The sequence below is a fragment of the Glycine max genome, chromosome 8 (assembly GCF_000004515.6).
Source record: "Glycine max cultivar Williams 82 chromosome 8, Glycine_max_v4.0, whole genome shotgun sequence".
NCBI classification, from domain to species: Eukaryota; Viridiplantae; Streptophyta; class Magnoliopsida; order Fabales; family Fabaceae; genus Glycine; species Glycine max.
The window spans coordinates 41,665,277-41,688,382 of NC_038244.2; the positions used below are offsets into that span (position 1 = coordinate 41,665,277).

At 32.9% G+C, this 23,106-nt stretch overlaps 2 protein-coding genes across 2 annotated transcripts; both read left to right on the forward strand.

Moving 5' to 3' along the window:
- The first annotated feature begins 7,727 nt into the window (after positions 1 to 7,727).
- Positions 7,728 to 10,748, forward strand: LOC100802315 (oxygen-evolving enhancer protein 2, chloroplastic). The gene is made up of 4 exons (XM_003532026.5): positions 7,728 to 8,120; positions 9,328 to 9,560; positions 9,724 to 9,774; positions 10,160 to 10,748. Exons 1-4 carry the CDS (start codon positions 7,877 to 7,879, stop codon positions 10,418 to 10,420), a joined length of 789 nt encoding a protein of 262 aa, XP_003532074.1. The 5' UTR covers positions 7,728 to 7,876; the 3' UTR covers positions 10,421 to 10,748.
- A 3,233-nt stretch (positions 10,749 to 13,981) lies between these two features.
- LOC100802844 (WD repeat-containing protein 26 homolog) lies at positions 13,982 to 22,077 on the forward strand. The gene is made up of 5 exons (XM_003532027.5): positions 13,982 to 14,377; positions 14,766 to 15,671; positions 19,054 to 19,155; positions 20,711 to 21,340; positions 21,706 to 22,077. Exons 2-5 carry the CDS (start codon positions 14,880 to 14,882, stop codon positions 21,925 to 21,927), a joined length of 1,746 nt encoding a protein of 581 aa, XP_003532075.1. The 5' UTR covers positions 13,982 to 14,377; positions 14,766 to 14,879; the 3' UTR covers positions 21,928 to 22,077.
- Positions 22,078 to 23,106: the final 1,029 nt, after the last annotated feature.

A 23,106-nucleotide genomic window follows, 5' to 3' on the forward strand; every position in this document is an offset into this window, starting at 1 on the left:
CATAGTAATTAACAAGTTATTTGTTATATTTTAATTTCAGACACCTAATATCTTAGGGCACTAGTTGAATGAATATTGAATATGATTAAATACTTGTATAATTAATGATTAGTCGAGAATGAATTCATCAACTCTAGGTAACGAGTTTGAACTCTATGATAGAATTAAGACCTTGGTCAGGACAACTGAATGAAAGAAGCAAAGAATTTCTTAAGTCATTCATTGATTAGATATAATGTATTAAGTTATTAGAGTTTGACAATAATGTTAAACTCTAGAGTTAATCTTAAGTTGTAAATGATGGAAGAAAATATTACATTATTTTTCTATTGGTTCTTGAAGGTAAAATATCTTACTTCATACTATCTAGACGTTAATGAGTGTTGTTAGGCACCTATCTTGATTAGTAAACTAATTATGATTAATTTATTGTTGATTTACTAGTGAACCTATGGGGTCAGACACAAACGAATGCATCCATCTTTGCTAAAGAAAATAATTTATTTGATAATTAATTTAGAGAATTTAATTTAATCAAATAAATATTTTAGTGAAATATTATTATATTATTTGCTAGCACAAAAAATATAATTAATATAAAAATAGTATTGTTTTATAAATGTGGAAGTTGTCCACAAAATAAGAATAAGATTTTATTACTAGATATCAGGATCACGTGATTAGTAATTGTAATTAGTATTATTTGATAATTATCTTTGTCTTATGTCATGAAGTTTTTGAGATAAAAAAAGATATGTGATAACTTTTATTTTCAAATACAAAAATAAAGAGATATGAAATTATTTTAAATAAAATCTCTCCCTTTTTAAATAGGTCCAAATGTATATTTTGAATACAAGATAGATCCTAATTTTTTGCTCTTGGAAACACTTTTATGTAACTATCATATTGCTAAGCACTTATTATTGCCAACATTCACTTTCATTGCTTCCAATTCCTTAGATGGTTGCATTTCATTTTGTACCATAGGTTTGACTATTTTGACTAATTGCCTAGATAATTGGTACATTATGTCATGTATCCCAAGGTCTATCTGTTGTTGTATGAACAAAGTAGTCATAATTGTGGGAGTTGGTTAGGCATAGAACCAATAAACACTGCAATGCCAATTAATGGATTAGGTAGTGCTGTTGTTATAGGACTTATCATTAAAGAAGTAGGCACCTTAATGAACTCTCTTCTTGTTTCAAACCATTCTTCTTCTTGACTTGTTGATCCATCTCACGTATAATAGTCTTACGAGAACCCAAATGCAAAGATTGACATAAGTCCGCCTATGATTCAAACTGTTCAATCAATTCATCTACTCTAGTTTCATTGGGTGTGTCAATTTTGTTGTTGCGTTAAATAACAAGACTAGCCAAATGTGTTTCTGCTCACTTTTGCTCCAACATGACTCCAAAATTTGAATCTATGGTCAAGCGATTTGTCTATTGAAAGGAAAAATTTGTCTCTAAACCTTTATGGCTCCCAAGTTACTCTAGAAAAAACTTGGTTAGAAGTGAATTGTAACATGATTTAGAAAGATATGAGACTAAAAGATAAATGAGAATAACAAGACAAAAAACAAGTAAATTGGAAGAAAAAATAATCTGAAAAAAGATAATTGTATTGATGGGTTGGTGTGATGTCCCTCCAACTTTTTTTCACACATATTTATACAAAAGATAAGAAATAACTGACCAAGATCCTAATTTAGAAAAAATAATTGTATTGATTAGTTGGTTTGATGTTCCTCCAACGTTTTTAAACACACATATTTATATAAAAGATAAGAAATAATGGACTAAGATCGTGTTTTTCCACATTAGCCCATGCTTCTTAGCTATGATGTTTGCTCCCATCTTTAGGACATGCTCAATTGAGCTTATCCAATATGATCATTCCAAGTGTTTCGCACCCATGATAAGCAAAAGTTCTTGCTAACTTTGGTTGACTCTAATTTTGCCAAATCATAATCACTTAACAATAATAAATTCTGTTAGAACAAAGGATGAAAGTTTGAAAAAAAGAAAGGAAAAAAAAAAGGTTTCAAGTCCCACATCGCTCTGGATAAACACTTGAATAGTGTTTCACTCCCTATATATAGAGAGTTCATTTCTTCATTTTTCCTTTTCCCAGTTGAGAAGCATTTCCTCAACTTTTCTTTCTCCCGCCCATATTTGAGCCGATGCATTTTCGGCAAACTTCTCCCTCTTTCTGTTGCTCTAAAATTTTCGGTTGGCTATAATATTGACTTTTTAAGTCATATTTTCAGTTGACTATAATAGTGACTTTTCAAGTCATATTTTTTGGTTGACTATTAGAGTGACTTTTCAAATTAGAGTGACTGTTCAAGTCATATTTTTGGGTGGTATTAGAGTGACTTTTCAAATCATACAAGAGAGTGTAATTCTAGAAAAGGTTCCCTCAGTGCAGTGGAAATCTTATACAGTGAGTTGGGTTGTTTTATCCTGGGACGTTGCACAATTTTTTTGGCAGTACCACGAAACGTCTCAAAGAAAGCGACATTGTCCATGACTCAACCAGAAATTTTTTTGGTTTGCCATAAACTATATTGTTACAACAAATTCAAATAATTTAAAATAACTTTTGAATTTGTTTGTCTTTATCACCACCTTTATAATCGGCAACAATGTTATCTTCTAGCTTCATCGAATCGGCTACTCAAAATAATTTTAGTGATAACAGAACCGGGTTATTACTTTATAAAATCAAAGAAAAGTCATAAAAGATGAAACCACGAAAACCCTAACAATTTATAATATATTTTTTTTGTTATCCAATCTACTTCTGTTTTTGTTATCTTTCTTGCCATTTGTTAATTTCAATCCTTCAATTAATTAATTAATTACATATAATGCCAAGTAAAGTCCGCCACACATTTTAGGCTCATTTGAAATTGCTCTTCGCCTGTCACATTCTTAACGAAGCATCAAGTTATTTATTCGTTCATGAAAGAGCAACATATAACTTATTAATTCATTTTTTTAAAATAAAGTATCTTTTTATAGTCAAAAAATTATAAAAACTAATTTTCGAAACATAAAGATTATGAAAGTGAATTTTATCTTTTTTAATCATTTTTTTTCATACACATAGTCAGAATATCAAATTTCTATCAACATATTTAAGAAATTTAATCATTAATTTATTAATTCATGAAACATCAGGTTAAAAATTGTTATTACCACGGGGTAGGCCAGAAAGTTTATTCTGGAGGTTTTTTGGATATCTTTTGGGTGGTTATCTTTTTGAGCCTTCTGTACACACTGTTTCTTTGTACATCTTTCCCTGGACCTTTTAAAAAAAAGTTAAAAGTTGTTAATAAAAAATATAACAAGAAGAAATGTTTGTCACGTTATTACTTATTAGGATTTTAATATCCATAGGAAATCAGCGTAAATATTCGATGACAGTGATGTATTAGTAGATGATCTTGTTGACTTTATGCCATCACCAGGAAACAAGTATGGCATCCTATGCCCTAATTCTCATTTGTAAGGTTTGACGTAACATCTATATTCTATACATATATTTAAAATCTGTTCACTCACCATTATAATTTTTCATTGACGTTCCATTTGATAGTGTATTATAGATTTTTTTTTTTTCTATCTTTCTCTCTCTTTTTTTTTTTTTTTGAATTTTTCTTTCTGCTGATTTTCACGGTTTACTAAGCCTGTTGTATCTTTGGGATTTTGATTTGCATGCGATGAAACATTAAATGGTGAATTTGGATTAAAAGTGTAAGTTAGTGGAAAGAAAGAAAAAAGTCCAGTAGAAATAAAAAGGAAATATATGTTATTTGAAATTTTTTATTAAATTTTGTTTAAATAGGTAGAAAAGTGGATAGGAATAAATAAATAATTCTGCAAAATTAAATTTAACTAAAAAATTGAACTTTTTTCTAAATAAATATTGAAGTAAAAAATAATATTTTTAAATTTATATGAATAAAAATTAAAGAAAAATATTTTACAAGATCCAACATAAAACCTCTTATTTTATAATAACTAAAAATACTTATTTCAAAATTCAAGAAGAATAAAAATAAATTATAAAGCCAAATTCATATATTTAAACCACAAAATATAATAACAAAGTTACTAAACAGAAGTGGTCAATATGTTAAAGTTAAATTGAGATGCTATCCAAGTTTGATCATTAATAAAAACAATAATAAAATTTTATTTACCTTTCAAACAAATTCCAAATTAATCCATATTCATTTTGCTTGATGAACCGAAAAGATAACACCATAGAATATGATCTATACGTATACATGGCATGCACAGGTTTAACTGTTTAAGAGCCATCCTTGCTCACTTAACTTCAAAATTTTATTACTCCATTACTGCCATTCCTCTGCTTTAGCCGGCTAGCTAGTACGTAGTTTTGTCGTTGTAAAACTTTGTCTCCTTCTGTTACTTAATTGCTTCTCCTCTAAATTAATATGTCTCTATATATATCCACACGCCTTTGCTCTACGAGCTTATAGTTACTACATACTACGTGTAAGCATCAAAGTAACGTACCATCACATTCCCTAAACCTACCTATATATCAATCACATTGAATTCAAGATGGTTTCTGTTTATGATGAGATCCGCAGCCGCAAGGTACAGCGGCAGAAGGCCCTGCCACCGTCTTGGCAACTCCTCCAAACTGACTTCTATTTCTGTGTCACAGTGAGCACAAGATTGAGCTAAAACAAAATTTGTGTAAGATAATCTTCATATGTTTAAATTCAAAGTTACACATGATTGACTACTTCCCTACATATATAAAGTTATAAACATACAAGACTCTTCTAATTTATCCATACTTTCAAAAAAAAAATTGATTAATTTAGTTAATAACAAAATTTAAATATTTTTTAATTTTTATAACTTAGTTTTTTGTTTTTTTTTTGTCCTTATATTTTTTTAGTCTTTGTAAATTATGTTTATTTATTTTTCATCCTTATAATGTTTTAGATAATATTTTTTTTTATCATTCAAAATATTATCTAAAGTATTTTAAGAATTAAAAATAAAATAAATATAATTTAATAAGATTAAAAATAATTTTTTATAAGGATAAAAAACAAAAAAAATACTAAATTATAAAGAGTATAAAGATATTTAAACCTAGAAAAAGATCGAGGGAACAACAAAGGGCATCAATGAATGGGATAAAGCTATTCTGGAGCAAGTGGAGGCCAAATTAGGGTTAAGGTCAGAAAAAATGTGTGACACCAGACACGTCAATATGGTAACATGTCAAGTGTCTTTATTGTTTAATCGGGACAAAATACATAAGAAGATGTAATTTGACTTCTCTGTTATCCTTTTCTATGTATCCTGTGTTGTCCCATTAAAATAACATTATATAATATATAGTTATGTTAATATTTAATGGAGCAACACACAAAAATAACATGAGAAGGAATAGAAAAGTCAGATTCGAGAATATGGATATGAGGAACTCAAATGGTTGTGTTGTTCGGTTTTGGATCTGGACTCAACTTTGAGACCAATCACCTCATGCTTTATTTCCTAAGGGCACAAATCTTGCTTGCATCTAATCTTCTTTGCCCTATAATTATAATTAATGTTCATCTCTGCGTTTCAAATTAAAACCTTTATGCTTTAAGCTGTGTAATCCCTGCAAATTTGTAACAGAATTAATAAAAGTGTTGTTTGCGATTTCGTATGAACATATCAAGCTTTGCTAAAATAAAAAGAAGGAATATCAAACCAAATTAATGGACTCCATCCTAAACAACAGAACCATTAAATTAACCAAATCTATAAGTGAAATGAATAATTATAAGTTTAAGAAAAATCAAATAAAGTTACTCCAATCAAACCTTTAATTATCCAAGACATAAAATCAGCTGAACCCACTTCATATCAACAATAATTAATAGCATTAAATCTCTCTCTCTCTATATATATACTTTAAAAAAAAACAGAGGATGTGAAAATAAAATCAGTGGGAGATACGTGTATAATTTTCTTAAATTTAAGAAAATATTTGAGTAGATTTTAGAAAAAAGACTTATGTAATTTTTTTAAAATTTCAAAAATTATATAAATTTTTTTAAAAAAAGATTTGTGTAATTTCTTTAAATTCAAGAGACAGGTTTGTATAAGATTTAAATAAAGAGGGAAGACTTATGTAATTTCCTTAAAGGAAAGGTCGGTGTAGTTTATTAAAAAAACAATTCTTATTTTTCTCCTCATTGCTAAAAGCATCAAGTAGTTAAATATAGTTTAGTTTTTAACAAAGAATTAAAAAAAAAAAGTGCACGCAGTGTTATATCGTAATTGATGTAAGGTGTACTTAGTAAGAAGTAAATAAATAAACGAGAAATAGGATAGACGAAAATAGACGAGAGATAAATAAAATAAATGAATATAGGCGATAAAAAGTAGATTATTTTGATTTAAGATAAATAAGAAATATATAGGAAAGAAAAAAAATACAAGACAGGCGATTCTTTTTATAACAACACTCTTTACCATGTTATATTACACACTTTTTACTATTAATTAAAAAATATTAAAAACTATAAAATTATTTATTAGATTTATCAAATAAAAAGTAAAATTAAAAATATAATTTTCAGTAAATTTTAATTAAAAAATGACTTAAATACATTTTCGGTTCATGTAATTTAACAGTTTTTTTATTTTCATCCATGAAAAAAATTTCATCTTATGTAAGATGTGTTTGTTTTATTTTTTGTTTTTAAATTATTTTAGATAATATTTTAAATAATAAAAATTATTTTAAACCGTGAAAAAATATTATTTAAAAATGAAAAATAAAGCAAATATATTTTTTAAGGATTAAAAAAAACTATAATGACAAAAATAAAAAAGAATACAGAATTTTAAGAATAAAAAATATATTTAAGCCATAAAAAATACTAAATTTATTTTTATATATAAAATATATTCAACTAATTTAAACCCTTTAAAAAAATAACTAATCACAATAAATTTATCAATAATTTATACTACATTTTTAAGATTATTTTTTATTTTTCTCTTCACCTAATTATTTCTCACTTAACTAATTAATGTAAGTTTTTTTATTTTTCAATCCTCATAAGAGAAAATGTAATTAATTAAGAATATTATAAAAAATATATAATTAATACACCAAACAAAGAAGAAAGTCTTGTAAAAATTAACAAACAATAAAGTACTTAAGTTTGGTTCATACGATAAAATTAAAAGGTGTCAGACGGAAATGACAAGAAAGGGTTTGGTGCAGATGATTTCAGAAAAAAATAAGTAACCAACCAACTTGGGGTTTAAATATTTAATTTCTCATTTATCTCTACTAAATAACTATACAATATTATTTTTCTATTCTATTTCTTACTTATCTCCTTTAAAACAAGCAACACACCATATCATTTTATTATATTCTATTTTTTCCAAATTATCTCTATTTTATTTTTCTCTTCTAAAGCAAATAGAGTCTGGTATCATTTCTCCTTAACATTGAGTGCACTGTGCACACTTGAACACAAGTTTTAACAGCTCTACATTTACATATTTACATATTTTTTTTACATAAAAAAAATGTCTTCTAGTAGAGAAAAAAGAGAATACACAGCAAGGTGCCACGTGGAGCCAATGAGAACCCCAAGTCCCTTATCCCACATCAGAAATCCAATCTAATGCCACCACCAATCATTCACCTCCAAATGCAATATCCAAAAACCAGCCACATTTTCATTGCCACATCACCCACCCCACATCTAAAGCCACTTCCTAGTCCACACACACTTTGCCTACTCTAGTGTCTGATTCATAGGCCCAAGAGCAAAGAAACTAAGAAGATTTTGAGCACAATGGCATCCACACAATGCTTCTTGCACCACCATGCCCTCACCACTCCAACCAGAGCTTCATCACAGCGCTTAGTTGTGAGCACCAAACCAAACCACATTGTTTGCAAGGCACAAAAGCAGGTTGTCCAAGAGGGTGAGGACACTACTAACATTGTCTCTCGCAGGTTGGCCCTCACTGTTCTCATTGGTGCTGCTGCTGTTGGCTCTAAGGTTGCACCTGCTGATGCTGCCTATGGAGAAGCTGGTATTTTACCCTTTTGCCTCTTTCTTTAGATGACCATCGCATGATTATGATCATGCAAGTTATATCTTGGTCCGAGATGGGCTAGTGTTGTTTTCCTTTTATTTTGTACAACTTTGTTCTTTTTTGGTTTTTCTGTTGTAAGGTGTTCATAGTTTGGTTGGGCACCACTTGGGCTAAACTAAGTGTTAGTAATAAAACATTTTGCCCTGTAAAAAAAAAAAAAAACCCTTCAATACCTCAATCCTGGAGAAAATTGAGGTCAAATGTGGCTACTATGGCGGCAACTTTTGTTTTGGAATGCAATTTGAAAAACCTTGGTATTAGCATTTAGCATTGAGATGAAATTTACAGATTTGTTGTAGAGAGAATTGTCTTTAACTGATCTGAATGGTGTTTGATGGTTCTTGTGGGATAAGGCTTTTTTGTTGTTTGTTTGAAGAGAGAATGCACAACTTGATTATATAATCAGAAAAAAATCATTGTTATTGAACTAACGAGGAGTGCTACCAAGTACCAACACACTCTATCCACCATACTTTCTCATATTGGTTAAATTTATGTTAGTTCTACTAGTTTACTAATCGAAGCTGCGGAATTGAGAATCAGACTCTCGTATTTAGTGGGACCCACATGAGAATTTCATCTGATGATGTTAGAGAGGGTGTTGCAAGTATTTCTCTAATAGTCAGTGAGAAGGGAGCCGGTGCTTTGATTTCTTAAGGAATTCACACTTTCTTTGGTGTCATGTTCTTGGAGAAACCAAAGAACTGCAATACCTTTGCTTTTTAAACCGAAATGCTATTTTGTTGTAAGGAAAGTGTAAGTTTACTTCTGGTTTTTGTGCATTGCCCATTCTTTGCTTGTTAGAGTTTAAAGATGAAAGAAATAGAGTGATCATAGGGACCAAACCGAGAAATTTGCATAGGTCTAGATAGTGTGCCAAAAGTGGCTTTCATTGCCCTTTGGCCTTGAAGCATAATAAGCCGACTCAAACATATTGCAGAAATTATAATTGAAAGAATGAGATTGGTGAGGATTAGGGTATTTTTTATAACTTGATTATATAGAATCTGTGATATTATATCAATAAACCCACTATCTCAAATGTTTATACAGTCAAGTGAAGGCCAAAGAATAGTTTTTATCTCAAAAACTTTTGGGTACATTGAGAATTATAACTTCTTTATTATTGTTTTTTTTATTACAGCCAATGTGTTTGGAAAGCCAAAGACAAACACTGACTTCCTTCCATACAATGGGGATGGATTCAAACTCTCAATTCCCTCAAAGTGGAACCCAAGCAAAGAGGTTGAGTACCCAGGTCAGGTTCTTAGATATGAGGACAATTTTGACTCAACCAGCAATGTTGCTGTCATGGTCACTGCAACTGACAAGAAGTCCATCACTGACTATGGTTCACCTGAGGAGTTCCTATCTCAGGTAAAATTATTATAAATTCTATCTTGTTTTCTGATTGATAAGGAAGGTTCATAATACAAACAAATGTATGTACAAAATAGTTTCGAGAATATGTCTCTGAAGTTTAAAGATAATGACAGCAGTTGCTGGCTGAAATTCAAGATTTGGTTTTTCCTTTTTGTAGGTGGATTACTTGCTTGGAAAACAAGCCTTCTTTGGCCAAACTGATGCTGAGGTAATTAATTCATAATTTATGAGTAGCATTATGAGATACATTTTAAAACTAACAATTGTCTGCTCTCTTTTTTTTGGCAAATGCTGTTAAGAAACTAGTTAAGGAATAGGAAACAAAAATAGGAGTAAAATGTATTTAAGGTTCCTCAAGATTTGGTCAAATTTAGTTTTAGTCACTACAGTTTAAAAACTGTGGTTTTAGTCATTATTGTATTTCTGAAATGTGGTGGATTTTGCCCTTTTGACCCTATACTTCATTTTGACTTAACGAGGACTAACCGTTGCTAAATGTCATGTGTAGGAGTGATTTTATCCCAAAAATTACGTTTTTCTGACAGATTCTATAACTTTTGAGTTTGTCCATCTTCTGAACTTTAATTTCTCAGGGTGGTTTTGATTCCAATGCTGTGGCAACTGCAAACATCTTGGAGAGTTCAACGCCTGTCATTGATGGGAAACAGTACTACAGTTTGACTGTGTTGACAAGGACAGCTGATGGAGATGAAGGTGGCAAGCACCAGCTGATTGCAGCAACTGTGAAAGATGGCAAACTATACATTTGCAAGGCTCAAGCTGGAGACAAGAGATGGTTTAAGGGAGCAAGAAGATTTGTGGAGAGCACAGCAAGTTCTTTCAGTGTTGCCTAAGAACTTATCAGTGGAGTGCTATTCTGCATGTGAATCATCTTGAAGGGGTGTGTATGTGTTGAATTATGTGGCCACTTTTTGTCCACAAGTTTCAGTTTTTGAGGCTGTTGGTTGGAGTAAGCACTTTGATTCTTAATTTTTCATGTCTTCTAAGGACTTACCCTCCTCTCTTGCCCCCCCTTTTCTCTCTTTAATTAAGCATTTTAAGTTGCTATAAGCCCTTAAGAAGCATTATGTTTATAAAGGGCTCAAGGGTCCTTTTGCAAAGTGCTTGAATATTTTGTAACAATTTTTTTATTTTAAAAAAATTATTTTATTAATGGACAAATCCTATCCTAAGGGTTATGGCTATCGTTCCATGAAAGTTTAGCAGCAGCAATTAGGTTGCACAATTAAAATCACAAATACAACCATGGCAACCAATAAGTACATAGTAGGTTTTAACAAGTCTCACATGGACTAAAATGGGCTAAAAATATACAATTTTAGTCATTTATGCTTTGCATTATATTTAACTTGATCTTTTATACTTTAAAAAGTTTAGTTTTGTCCTCTTTATGTTTTTTAAGTGAGTCAAAATGGTCCTTTTAAAATAATGATTTTTTTTATTTTATTTTGAGACACAATTTTGAATCCTTTTTGACTAATTTGATATGTGAAATTTGTTCTCTTATATTCACTTGCATGGAAACTATAAAAATAAGCTGATGTTCAAATAAAATATAGAGTTAGAAAATCACGTGAAAAATGAGTCTTACAAGCATCTAGAAAAGAATTTAATATTAGATTTTATAATTTTTGGTTAGTTGTTGGATTCATATTTTATACAATATTTATTATGTTTTTGCCTTTTTGATTCAACCATAAGTTGGTTTTTATAGCTTTTGTGTACATGGGTTTAATAAAATAAGTTTTACATTTTGAATCAATCACAATAGGATTCACAATCATAAACTATCATTCTTTTTGAAATGATCATTTTGATTCACTTTACAAACATAAGGGACTGAACTTAATATAATTTAAAACATAAAAGTGTCCGTTAAGTGTCACTATTTAACCTTTCTTCATTTCTAATGATCTTTTAATCCACTTCAGCTGACACCGGAGCTTAGCCTCTAAGTCTATAGGAGGAGAAGATCTTGAAGACATGATAACTACTACACGAGAGTTTTTTCAAGAGATTAATATGGCCATCCATTAAGTGGTAGCCTCCCAATAAGGCCTTCAACACTAAGTCCTCCTCCAAGCTCAACACTTGTTTCCTAAAAGCCACCCACTATGGCTCAAGTTGGAGGGAGTACACAAAAGTTATGCACCACCAGCCACCAATGGAAATAACACACATATTCCCATTGTAAGAAACTCTAAAAGAGTTCTAGAGGCAAAAAAATCTACTTAATGATGGGATATTTGATTTGCTAAGCATCGATGTAGTAAATATCATGGATGAACACTTGCTACTGAGGACAAGTGTGGTGAGGTCTTCACTTCAGCTGCAAGACTCGTAGAATAAAGAAGACCAAGAATCACCCTGTAGAATAAGAGAAAGATTTAGTAGCCTTTCAACAATAGACTTAGGTGTTGAGTATAGAAGACTGAAATGCTATCTTCAAAAGATACAGTGGTTACACATGAGATGCACAAGACAAATTATGTGTGAGTGAGTTATATTTTTTATTTTAAAAAATAAATTTAAAACTAAAAAGAATAATATTATTGTTTGTAATTAATTTTTAAACACTTTAAATATAATACGTTTAAATGCAATGCTTCACTAAGGGATATAACACTCATAGTAGAAGGAGCAAATTGCACTCATCTCTCCTCTATTGTGTTTATGACCTATTACACACACCCCTTAAATGTTGGACCCTTATATAAACCTCCCCTAATTTTTGCAATTTTGTTACACAAATTTCATGTGTATGCACATGCTCGTTCAATGATAATTTTAGACAAAAAAAAACCATATCTTAATTCTTTGCTGGCAGACAGTGTGTTCTTTGTTGGTCATGGACATGAATAATAAACTAAACCAAAAGAAGGTCATGTGTCATGCACATGCTTGTTCAATGATACTTTTAGACAAAAATACCCATATCTTCATCCTTTGTAGGGACACAATGTGTTCTTCGTTGGCCATGACCATGAACAACAAACTAAACCAAACAAATCTCATGGAGCAAATCAATAAATGATGGGTGTTTTGAAGAACACAACCAACCCAAAATTGGCACAACATCTATGGATAGAAATTAAAAATAAACTTCTCAAAGCAATCAACACTTCTTTGGGGTCCCCAATGGGTGATTCATTCACGTTTAGTTACCATGGGCTGCAATTGCTATTGCTCCCTAATATTCTAAGAACCAAAATTCATGATTTGGAGGGTTTAGTTTGGTTTGGTTTTGCAATTCTAGGATGAAGATTAGGGATCTGGTGTTAATTTAGAGGGAGCGGGTGTGGCAGAGGCAATCGAAGGAGGTGTAGAGGAGGTTTGTATAGAGGCGGGAGAGGTAGAATGTGGTAAGGAGTTCTGTTGCTATTGGTGGTGACTAAGTTTTGAGATAATTTGGTGAAGATTAGGGATGATGAAATTGGTGAAAAAACACAGAATTTTTTGAACTTTTTCCTAAAAAAATTAACACTTCAATTAACAATGAGACTTAGGAGTGCAAAAATAATGAATTTTAATCAAGAAGATGCGAGTGTAATAAGCCACCATCAACCTAGGAGGTGAGTATAATTTACTCTAACAACAACCATGCCAATTGATAGGAGCTTAAAGAATGATACATAGACACAACTATGCCAATTGACAATAACAACACACATGAATACTTCTACAACATAAATTTAAACATCCTCTAACAAAAATAGAAAAATTAATATAAAATGAATACTTCTACAATATAAATTTTTATATCAATCTTTCATATCAACGGAAATAACAATGCTTCCACAAACACACATATAATTTATAGTATAGATGAAAAAATAAAAATTATAGATAATAACAACAGAGTGAAAACATCATATTTGTGAGAAAAATATATATTTAAATAATAAAACAACCATTTACTGCTATAAAAAAAGACTACCATTTACTAATTAAACAACCCACTATTTTATTGGTATCTAGCTTAACTAACTCATTAAATCCAACTTGTATTAACATCTCTATCAAATATTATTTAATACTTAACAAATACTCCAAGTTCTAAACAACTTAAATTATGCAAGACCAAGTTCTAACCACTTATAATCAAACAAATGTACACATACATCAATGGACATTAAATATCCATACTTTTTATTTTTCTTCTTATTTTCAAAAGGGTCAGTGCAAGTATGTACAACTATTTTCGAGTACAATACTTAGGTATGAATAATATATTTTTTTTGACAATTTGTCTTGATTGATTGAAATTTATGAAATGCATCTAACAAGAATGGTACTATTTCCATGGTTACAAAGGAAAACAAAAATGCAACAGTTGAATTAAGTAGGAAGGAAGCTAGGTATATACCAAACCACAAAGCCCAAATAATTTAAAAAACTGAACCACAAAGACAATACCAAACAAACAAAGGGTGATTATCGGAAAAAACAAACAATGGGTAATGTAATGCAGTGAGACGAAGAGCAGAAGAAGCCAATAGATTAGATTAAGAAAGAAAAAGGAGAAAATAGAAAGAAAAATAAAAGAGAAGAGAATTCAGTGGAATAATCGATGAAAAATTTCTCTATATAAAGAGATATCCACACACAACACAAACTCTTCTTCTTCTGTGCTTCGGTAACTGCACAGAGAAAGGAAGAAAAGAGAAGAAGAAGAAGAAACATTGCGAAGCATAGAACTTAGAACCAAGCGGAAGGAGGAATCGGCGGTGCTCCCCCGGCAATCGCTCATCGGCGCCGGCGAACTTCAGATCGCTTCTCTTGCTTCTCCGGTAAGTCGGTGGATCATCACCGCCGCGTTCTTCTGTTTCCTCACTTCGTGGATCTGCGGTTTCTGTTGCCGATTGTCGCGTTTCTCTATCGTTCGGTTCATTTCCGATTCTTGTTTGTGAAAGTAGATTTTTCGTGTTCGTGATTTTTTAGTTCGTTAGCGTCTTCGGTGTGTGCGTTCGCGGTTTAGCGTCGGTTTGGTGTTTACGGATTAGAATCTGGTGGATGTGTTGTGTTGTTTAGGGAATATGAGTATGTTCTTGTTTTTGTTGCGGATTGTGGTTAATCGATGATTCAATTCGAGGAACTTGGTTTTGCTGTTCTGATTTGTGGTTCTTGTGACGAGTTTTATGGTTGTTTGGTTATTTATTGTTGGTTTTCTGTGTGCAGAGGTTTGTGCCTTGCGGTTTTTTTCAGAGGCATTTGTTGTTGGAAATCTTGCAGTACGGGTTTGTTTGGCTCACCGGTGGAAAATTGTTATATATGGGCTGAGGTGTGCTTTTCATGGGAGGTGTGGAGGATGAAGAACCAGCTTTGAAACGCATGAAATTATCCTCTAAAGGATTAGTTGGTCTCTCAAACGGTTCGTCTTCAGTGGAGTCTGTTGGAGGCTCTTCTAGTGACTTGATGGCTCGGCCCCTGTCATCTGAAGGGGACGGCGAAGTTATTGGTTCCAAAGGGGTTATAAAAAGGGAGGAATTTGTTAGGATAATCACAAAGGCATTGTATTCGCTTGGTTACAAGAAGAGCGGGGCACGCCTAGAGGAGGAGTCTGGCATACCTTTGCATTCGTCCGTAGTGAATCAGTTTATGCAGCATATACTTGATGGGCATTGGGACGAGAGTGTAGCCACATTGAATAAAATTGGTCTAGCAGATGAAAATGTTGTCCGGGCAGCTTCGTTTTTGATATTGGAGCAGAAGTTTTTTGAGCTTCTGGATGGGGAAAAGGTCATGGATGCTTTGAAGACGTTGAGGACTGAGATTACACCACTTTGCTCCGATAGTAGTAGAATTCGTGAACTTTCTTCCCGCATGCTTTCTCCATGTGGCCAGGCTGGTTCTTCTAAGCGAGATATTGTACTGGTGAGGTCTCGGTCAAAACTACTGGAGGAATTGCAAAAGCTCCTTCCCCCAACAGTACTGATACCTGAAAAGAGATTGGAACATCTAGTTGAACAAGCCCTTATCTTGCAACGAGAGGCGTGCCTGTTTCATAACTCATTGGATAAAGAGATGTCATTATATTCAGATCATCACTGTGGAAAAACTCAGATACCTTCTAGGACATTACAGGTCAGAAAACGTTATGTCTCTATGATGTGAGGTTTATGTGGGAACCTTTATACTTCTAAAATGACCGTAATTTTCTGAACAATCTTTATTGGTTACTTTTTACTCGTTAGTCAGTTGTGGCAACATCATCCTCTTTCTGATTGCTTTTTGCTAGGTAGAACTCTATGGTTGTTTACTTATTCTTGTTCCTTTACTGACTTTTTTTCTCGTTCTTTTTCTTTCATCGGGGATTTATGATGAAGCCATGGATGTTTAACAGTTTGTGTTTCCTTTTTGTATTCAATAGTTGTACTTAATTATAAAGTTACCTTTTGAAGTACTAAATTTTCTGAATATTAGTTTTGGATCTGGAAAATGGCTATGATTATTGTATACTAAATGTGGATCATTTTTCTCTTTTGCCTCCGCATATATGATGAAGCATTAATGCATTATTGATGAGAAAACTTTTGTAGAGGGACCACCAAATAACATTATGTTGATAGTTGTTTCACACTAATTGTCAAAGATGCTCATCTTTATCATAAAAAGATATAAAGCCCTTTTGTACTAGAAATGTAGCATAAGCTGTACTTGGGAAACATGAAGCTTCTCTATCCTTAGGCTTTTGGGTGTGCTATGCTAGAGCTTACTTTAGTTCTAGAATTTCTGTTTCTCTTATTGATATTGAATTACTTAAACATCATTCATATTGGGTTCTGGTTACCCTGGTTTGCTTATAGGTTCAACTATATTTCAAGAATGTTCTTGTCAATTGTAGCTTGTATTATGTCCTATATTTTCTCATTCTTATTACTCCTATATCCTTCTAATTCTTTAAAGACTCTTCTAGTCATGTGCATCTGTTGTTTCAGCTCTCAGCCTTAACCTCAACTTCTCTGTACTTTGTTGTCATTTTGTGTATGTTGACTTATATATCTGTAAATGTAGGTAATTTTTCCCTAATTGAAATAATTCCTATATGTGCTATGAACAATCACACATTATTACCATAAATTGGGGCCTGCTTGTGTAAACAACTTAATTAAGGATTTATTGAATAAGAACTTATTATGTATGTACTTATTATAAATTGTTTCTTGCTGATAAAAAAAAAATTATAAACTGTTTCTATAATCAAAGAGGAAATATGATTAATCTGTTTTCATAGAATCTGTAAGCTTTTTTCATAAGTTATCCGGTAAAGTTTATTAAAATAAGCCAAAAAAAGTTTATGCACATATTGTAAACTCTCCCAAAGACTTGCACCTACCCAGTGCTTATGTCATCAGATAAGTCCAAATAAGTTATAAATAAGGATGAGCTAGATTTTGCTATAACTATAGGACTGCACCCCTATCTTTTTTCCTTGGTTTTGGAAGCTGGTGCCACATTGCATGCTTGTTGCAAATGATATAGTCTTGATTAGTGTTGAGACAAAATAAATGGGAAGTTGGAGATATGGAGATTGAAGATTAGTTTTTGGGGCCCATGTCTTTTGTTTAAGTAAAAGTGGAGTATATGGGATATAAATTTAGCAAAGAGTGAACTAATCCTAACTTAGAATTGAAAATTGGAGACTATTACATATGATAAGTCAGTAAGTCACAGTTTAAGTATTGTGGGTCCATTATAGAAAACAATGGAGAAAGAGGGAGATATAATTTTGTAAATCATACTATTCAAGTAGGGTGGGGAAAATGGAAGTGTTTCGGATGTCATCTACGATAGAAAGGTACTACTCAAACTCAAGGAAAATTTTACTTCATATCAATAATATTTGCAGTGTTGTATGGAATTGAATGTCGGGTGATACAAAGCTAACAAAAGAATAAATTTAATGTAGCTCATACAAGAATGTTAAGTTGGATGAATGGACATATTAGACAAGATACAATGGAGAATAAATTTAATTAGAAGTGAAGCCCGGGGTAGCACTTATGGTATAAAAGAAGGCAGAAGATCATCTTTGGTGGTTTGGGCATGTGGAAAGGCGGGTAGAAGCCCCAATAATCAAAGAATAGCCTAATTGCTAGAGTACGAAGGAAACTCAGAAGAACTATATGTGAACTCATTAAGAAGGATTTAGAAGTCAATCGTTTGTTGATAGAAATGATTTGATAAACATTATGGTGTCGTTTGATCCACCTAGCCAATCTCACCAAGTGGGAAAAGGCTTGGTTGTTGTTTCTGTTGTAGCTACATGATGGTATGCAATGTTGTTAAATATCGGCCATGGCGATGGCATGACATGGCAGAATGGCTGAATGGCATGATGGATTTTTGCCAACTACCATAGGCCATTTGTTAAGGGAGGCCCGCTATGGCGACTCTATAAGGCGCAATGGCATGCTTATATGGCAGAATTTTGGCCTTCCGCCATCCACCATCCGCCATCCGCCATCTGCCATTAATAACACTGATGATATGTCAGGTCTTGAAGTCTTATGCTTGTTTAAATAAATAACTTTGTGGAGTTAAATGTATATTTCCAAAATGATGCTTTTGGGATTTCCAAAGTGCTGTTGAAATAATATTTGGTTAGAATTAACGAATATAAGGCATCAAGCATCAAGCAGTTCATAGCTTCATATTAAATAGAAGCTAAAGAGTGTACATGTATGTTGTTGATCTATGAGCTGCTGGACAGTTGATGGACATTATTCGGTTCTCTTATGTATGTCCATGACTTTGTTGATTGATTAGCTGATTGGTGATATTGGGGACTCCTTGAGAATTTTTTAGTGAAGAGTCGTGTCACTCCATAAGTTCTTATTAAATAGAAGCTAAAGGTTGTGCATTAACATCAATTCCTTTTGGGGTGAAACAAATTGAGAGGGGAATGAGAATGGAAGCAATGAAAGTAGGGAAATAGAATGGATGGAATTCTCCACTTCAGTTTCAGATATGTATAAATTGGGTGGAATGAAAAAGAGAAGAATCTGATTTTTTTTTGTCTGGGGACAAACCAATTGAAAGTAAGAAACATATCAATGGTAAAATAACACTGATGACAAGTCTAGGACATGAGCTTTTGCATTGTCAAAGCCTGCTGGACTAATGAATTACTTTTCGAAGTTATTCCTCACACTTTCTGAGTCAGAAGTCAGAACCAGTGTTGTTAAATTGTGGCCATGGCTCCACCATGGTGTAGCGGATTTTTTTACAACTGCCGGCATCATAATGTGCAATCTGCTATGGCATGTTATATGGCAGAATTTTGGCCTTCTGCCAAGTTCCGCCATCTGCCATTGATTACATTGGTTATGACCACTGGATTCCTCACACTTTTGTCCACAGAATGTTTCGTTTATACAATGATCATCTTGTACTTACTTTCTATGGCATATAAAGACATCTGTGTTCTGATTTTATTTTCTTTTTCCTGTAAATATTCTGACAGATATTAGAAGCACACGATGATGAAGTTTGGTATGTGCAATTTTCGCATAATGGGAAATATTTAGCTTCAGCATCAAATGATCGATCTGCAATCATTTGGGAGGTAATATCTGATGGTGAAACATATGATGACATATCTGTTCTATTTTTATCAACAGATCCTCATTGCACATATCAATTGTAATATTTTATTCATGTCACATACACAAATAGAATATGATGACATGCACTGTTCGTTTTATAACTGGGAAGGATATCTGCATCCATTAGCATGATCCCAAGTTCAACAATGTCCAATTCTATCATACCTTGTTCTTTACTTTTGCAATATGTAGGTCATGTTTCATTGAAAATAGTGAGAGCTTAACCCTAACACTGTATGATGTGTTCAAAGACAGTAAATCATCTCAAAGATACAGTCGGTGGTTAGATTGAGTGTAGTCTACTGGTATAGTGAAAGCCAGAGCACAGAGAAGTTAGACCAAATTAATTTCTATCTAAATGGAAACAAAGACAAATGGAAAAGCATGGATTTTTTATGTATAGATGGTTATCACTGTGTATGTCCTATTTTTTTTTGGATCCAGTAGAAGGAACATAAAATCTTGTGGCATTGTCTTGTTTATTAAATGGAACCATTTTAGTAAGATGGAAAGGAATGTCTGTTGGTCCTTGCCACCTCTGAATTTTTATTAAATGGAACCATTTTAGTAAGAGAAACAATTTGAATTGGTAATGGTATATGTATTATTTACCTATATGCAATATGTCTACCCCCTTATAATATTAATCCAGAGAATGCAAAGCACAACTGCCCAGCTTGCAGCCACAAGAACATAATAGAATGCAAAACTGACTCTTCCTCCAATCTCTACAGGTTTACACTTGACAGACCCCTTTCCCATAGCTAGCTGTGACAGCTCAGCCTACTAGCATTTCCCTTCCTACCCCTTTTAGTATATACTTGCAAAATCATAGGCTTGTGAATGAGTTTTACCACCCCATGTCCTGTTGCTTCGATTGGGTTTCTAAATTCGCTGGCCCTAACATTGCCCTCTCTTTTGAAGCCTTGTCCCCAAGGCTGACATGGTAAAGGCCTCTTCCCATGTAGCTTCTTCAACATGTTTGCTGCTCCATTGAATGAGCCATTCAGTTTTCACTTTTCAAAACGTTCTGTAGCCCTCCCTTAGCTCTAGACAATGCTTCCAACAGCTGTGACTTCTGCAATTCCTGCGCCATTCACTTTTTTGGTTCATGTCTCTGCCTGATCCCTCCACTCTTTTCCTGCAGCTTCCAAAGAAGTTACATGAACATCTATGTTGGCAACCTATGATGCACAGATATTATGTGTATTAGATACAATACATATTCAATATAACAATACAATTATTCTTACAATATAGGAATACGATACAATATAAGATACATATCTACAGATAAATAGGATTTGAAACCTTTTTCTTTCCTGACGATTCCACAAAAAGTTACCCCTCCATTTTGACTTCTGTTTCTTCACACTTTACAAGTTTTTTTTTGTGTTTTGTTCTATCTTCTGTTAACATTGGCCACTGTTCACACACACAGACAAACAAACTAAATGTACTTAAAGTTGTGCATTGGGTTTCACATTCTGTGCTTTTTGCCTTTTCATTTAATAGGTTGACATGAATGGTGAACTGTCTGTCAAGCATAAATTGTCTGGTCACCAGAAACCTGTTTCTTCTGTTTCATGGAGTCCTAATGACCAAGAGCTCCTCACGTGTGGTGTGGAGGAGGCTGTTAGGCGTTGGGATGTCTCTACCGGTACGTGCCTGCAAGTTTATGAAAAAAACGGTCCTGGCCTCATCTCCTGTGCATGGTTTCCAAGTGGGAAATATATACTTTCTGGCCTCAGTGACAAGAGCATTTGCATGTGGGATTTAGATGGGAAAGAAGTGGAGTCTTGGAAAGGACAAAGAACCCTTAAGATTTCTGATTTGGAAATAACAGGTGATGGGGAACACATGCTGAGTATTTGTAAAGACAATTCAATACTGTACTTCAACAAAGAAACGAGGGATGAGAGATATATTGATGAGGACCAGACAATAACTTCCTTCTCTTTATCAAAGGATAGCAGACTCTTGTTGGTTAATCTTTTGAACCAAGAAATACATCTTTGGAATATAGAAGGCGATCCTAAACTTGTTGGCAAGTACAGAAGTCATAAACGCAGCCGGTTCGTTATCAGATCTTGCTTTGGTGGTCTTGAGCAATCTTTTATTGCTAGTGGTAGTGAGGATTCTCAGGTATTGATTTTAAATCCCCAATGTACAAATACATAATTTTTATTTATTTTATTATTTTGATGTTATTTTGTAGGTGGTTCGATTTTCAAATCTCGATGTTTTGCTATGCATTATTCATGCAGTCAGAAATTCAGAGTCGTCGGATGAAAATCAAATGACTAAGATTTATCTTTATAAATTAGATTTAAAACATGAATTCAAGAACTGAGTTGTCTGATATTCATCCAACAGTTACAAATGTTCTGACTGCATGAAAAACCGATTGCACCGAATCCAGTGTCATGATTTTCCTTTATTTCGTACTGTGGACAATTTGGACAAAAGCCAAATTGAGTTTTTAATGGGTTTGTGTCTTTTTTGGTTAGGTTTACATATGGCACAGAAGCTCGGGGGATTTAATAGAGACATTGCCTGGTCATTCTGGAGCAGTTAACTGTGTGAGCTGGAATCCAGCTAACCCACACATGTTAGCCTCCGCCAGTGATGACCGGACAATTCGGATATGGGGCCTAAAGCGCCTGAATGTAAAGTACCCTAATGTACGCACCAATGGCGTCCATTACTGCAATGGCGGCGAATTTAGATGAACCTACGCAAACTGTTTCCAATTCCATTTCTTTTTTTAACCTTGCAATTGTACGTGTAAATACCTTCACTATCACAAGTAGACGACATTCATACCTAAACATGCATGTGACTTTTCATCAATCTCAAAATAAATTCTTATTTTATTTTAAGCGTGTTTGATTTATCTTTTTTTTTTTATCTTAGTTTGAGTAATTGACTTCAAGAAAAAAGGAATTCTTGAATTCTTGTTTTCTATATAAAAACTAATTTGAGATTTATGGATGTAAAATAAGAGAGATTTGAAAGGTGTTGATAGAGTTTTTGAGAGAGAAAAAAGAAAGACTAAAGATATTATTATTGATTCAGACTTAATACACCTGAATAAGACAGTTAGTAACTGCACTAACAGCTCTACCATAATAATAGAATCACAATTGTTCTAGTTGAATCACAACTGCTCTAGTAGAATAACAACTCATGAATCATAGAATAAAACTTAATACATTAATATCCCTGAAACTCAATGTAGTTGAGAATCAGAAATGGACTTAACTACGTTGAGTTTGGACCTAAGAAAGAGAAACCAAGTTGGCGAGGCTTAGCGAGGGCATCAATCCACTGATTTATAGCAGTAATATGATACACATTGAGTTCTTTAGCTAAGACTTTCTCTTTGACAAAAAAGATGTCAATTTCCATGTGCTTAGTCCAGGAATGAAGAACTAGATTATGAGTAATAACTATTACAGTTTGATAGTCACAATAAATCTTTGGGGTCTAAAAAGGAACAGATCATCCATGTAACCTCAGTCATGGCTTGAGCCAAGCTCCTATATTCTGCTTCAGTGGAAGATCTAGCCACAATTTGTAGTTTCTTAGACCACCGTGAAATCAAATTAGGACCAAAATAAACCACTGCATCAAAGGTAGACCCTTTATCATCTGAATCCGATGCCCAATCAGCATCACACATGAATTTAATTGTAAAAGGCTAAGAGGAAGAAGTAACCTTGAAATGCAAACCATGATGAATAGAGCCTTTTAAGTACCTTAGAATGTGAACTGTCCAATGAGAGTCCATAGGATTAGCCATGAATTGACAAACCTTGTTCACAACATAGCTTAACTCAGGCCTTGTAATGGTTGTGTATTAGAGAGCACCAACAACAGGCATATAGAGAGATGAATCACTGAGCCAT

What these genes read in the sequence shown, in the direction of transcription:
- LOC100802315 (XM_003532026.5), top strand. Translation starts at nt 7,877, where the DNA reads ATGGCATCCACACAATGCTTCTTGCACCACCATGCCCTCACCACTCCA. An exon ending in TGCTGCCTATGGAGAAGCTG is followed by an intron (nt 8,121 to 9,327) that starts GTATTTTACCCT and finishes TTTTTATTACAG; the next exon opens with CCAATGTGTTTGGAAAGCCA. An exon ending in TTGGCCAAACTGATGCTGAG is followed by an intron (nt 9,775 to 10,159) that starts GTAATTAATTCA and finishes TTAATTTCTCAG; the next exon opens with GGTGGTTTTGATTCCAATGC.
- LOC100802844 (XM_003532027.5), top strand. Translation starts at nt 14,880, where the DNA reads ATGGGAGGTGTGGAGGATGAAGAACCAGCTTTGAAACGCATGAAATTA. An exon ending in TACCTTCTAGGACATTACAG is followed by an intron (nt 15,672 to 19,053) that starts GTCAGAAAACGT and finishes ATATTCTGACAG; the next exon opens with ATATTAGAAGCACACGATGA. An exon ending in GATCTGCAATCATTTGGGAG is followed by an intron (nt 19,156 to 20,710) that starts GTAATATCTGAT and finishes TTCATTTAATAG; the next exon opens with GTTGACATGAATGGTGAACT.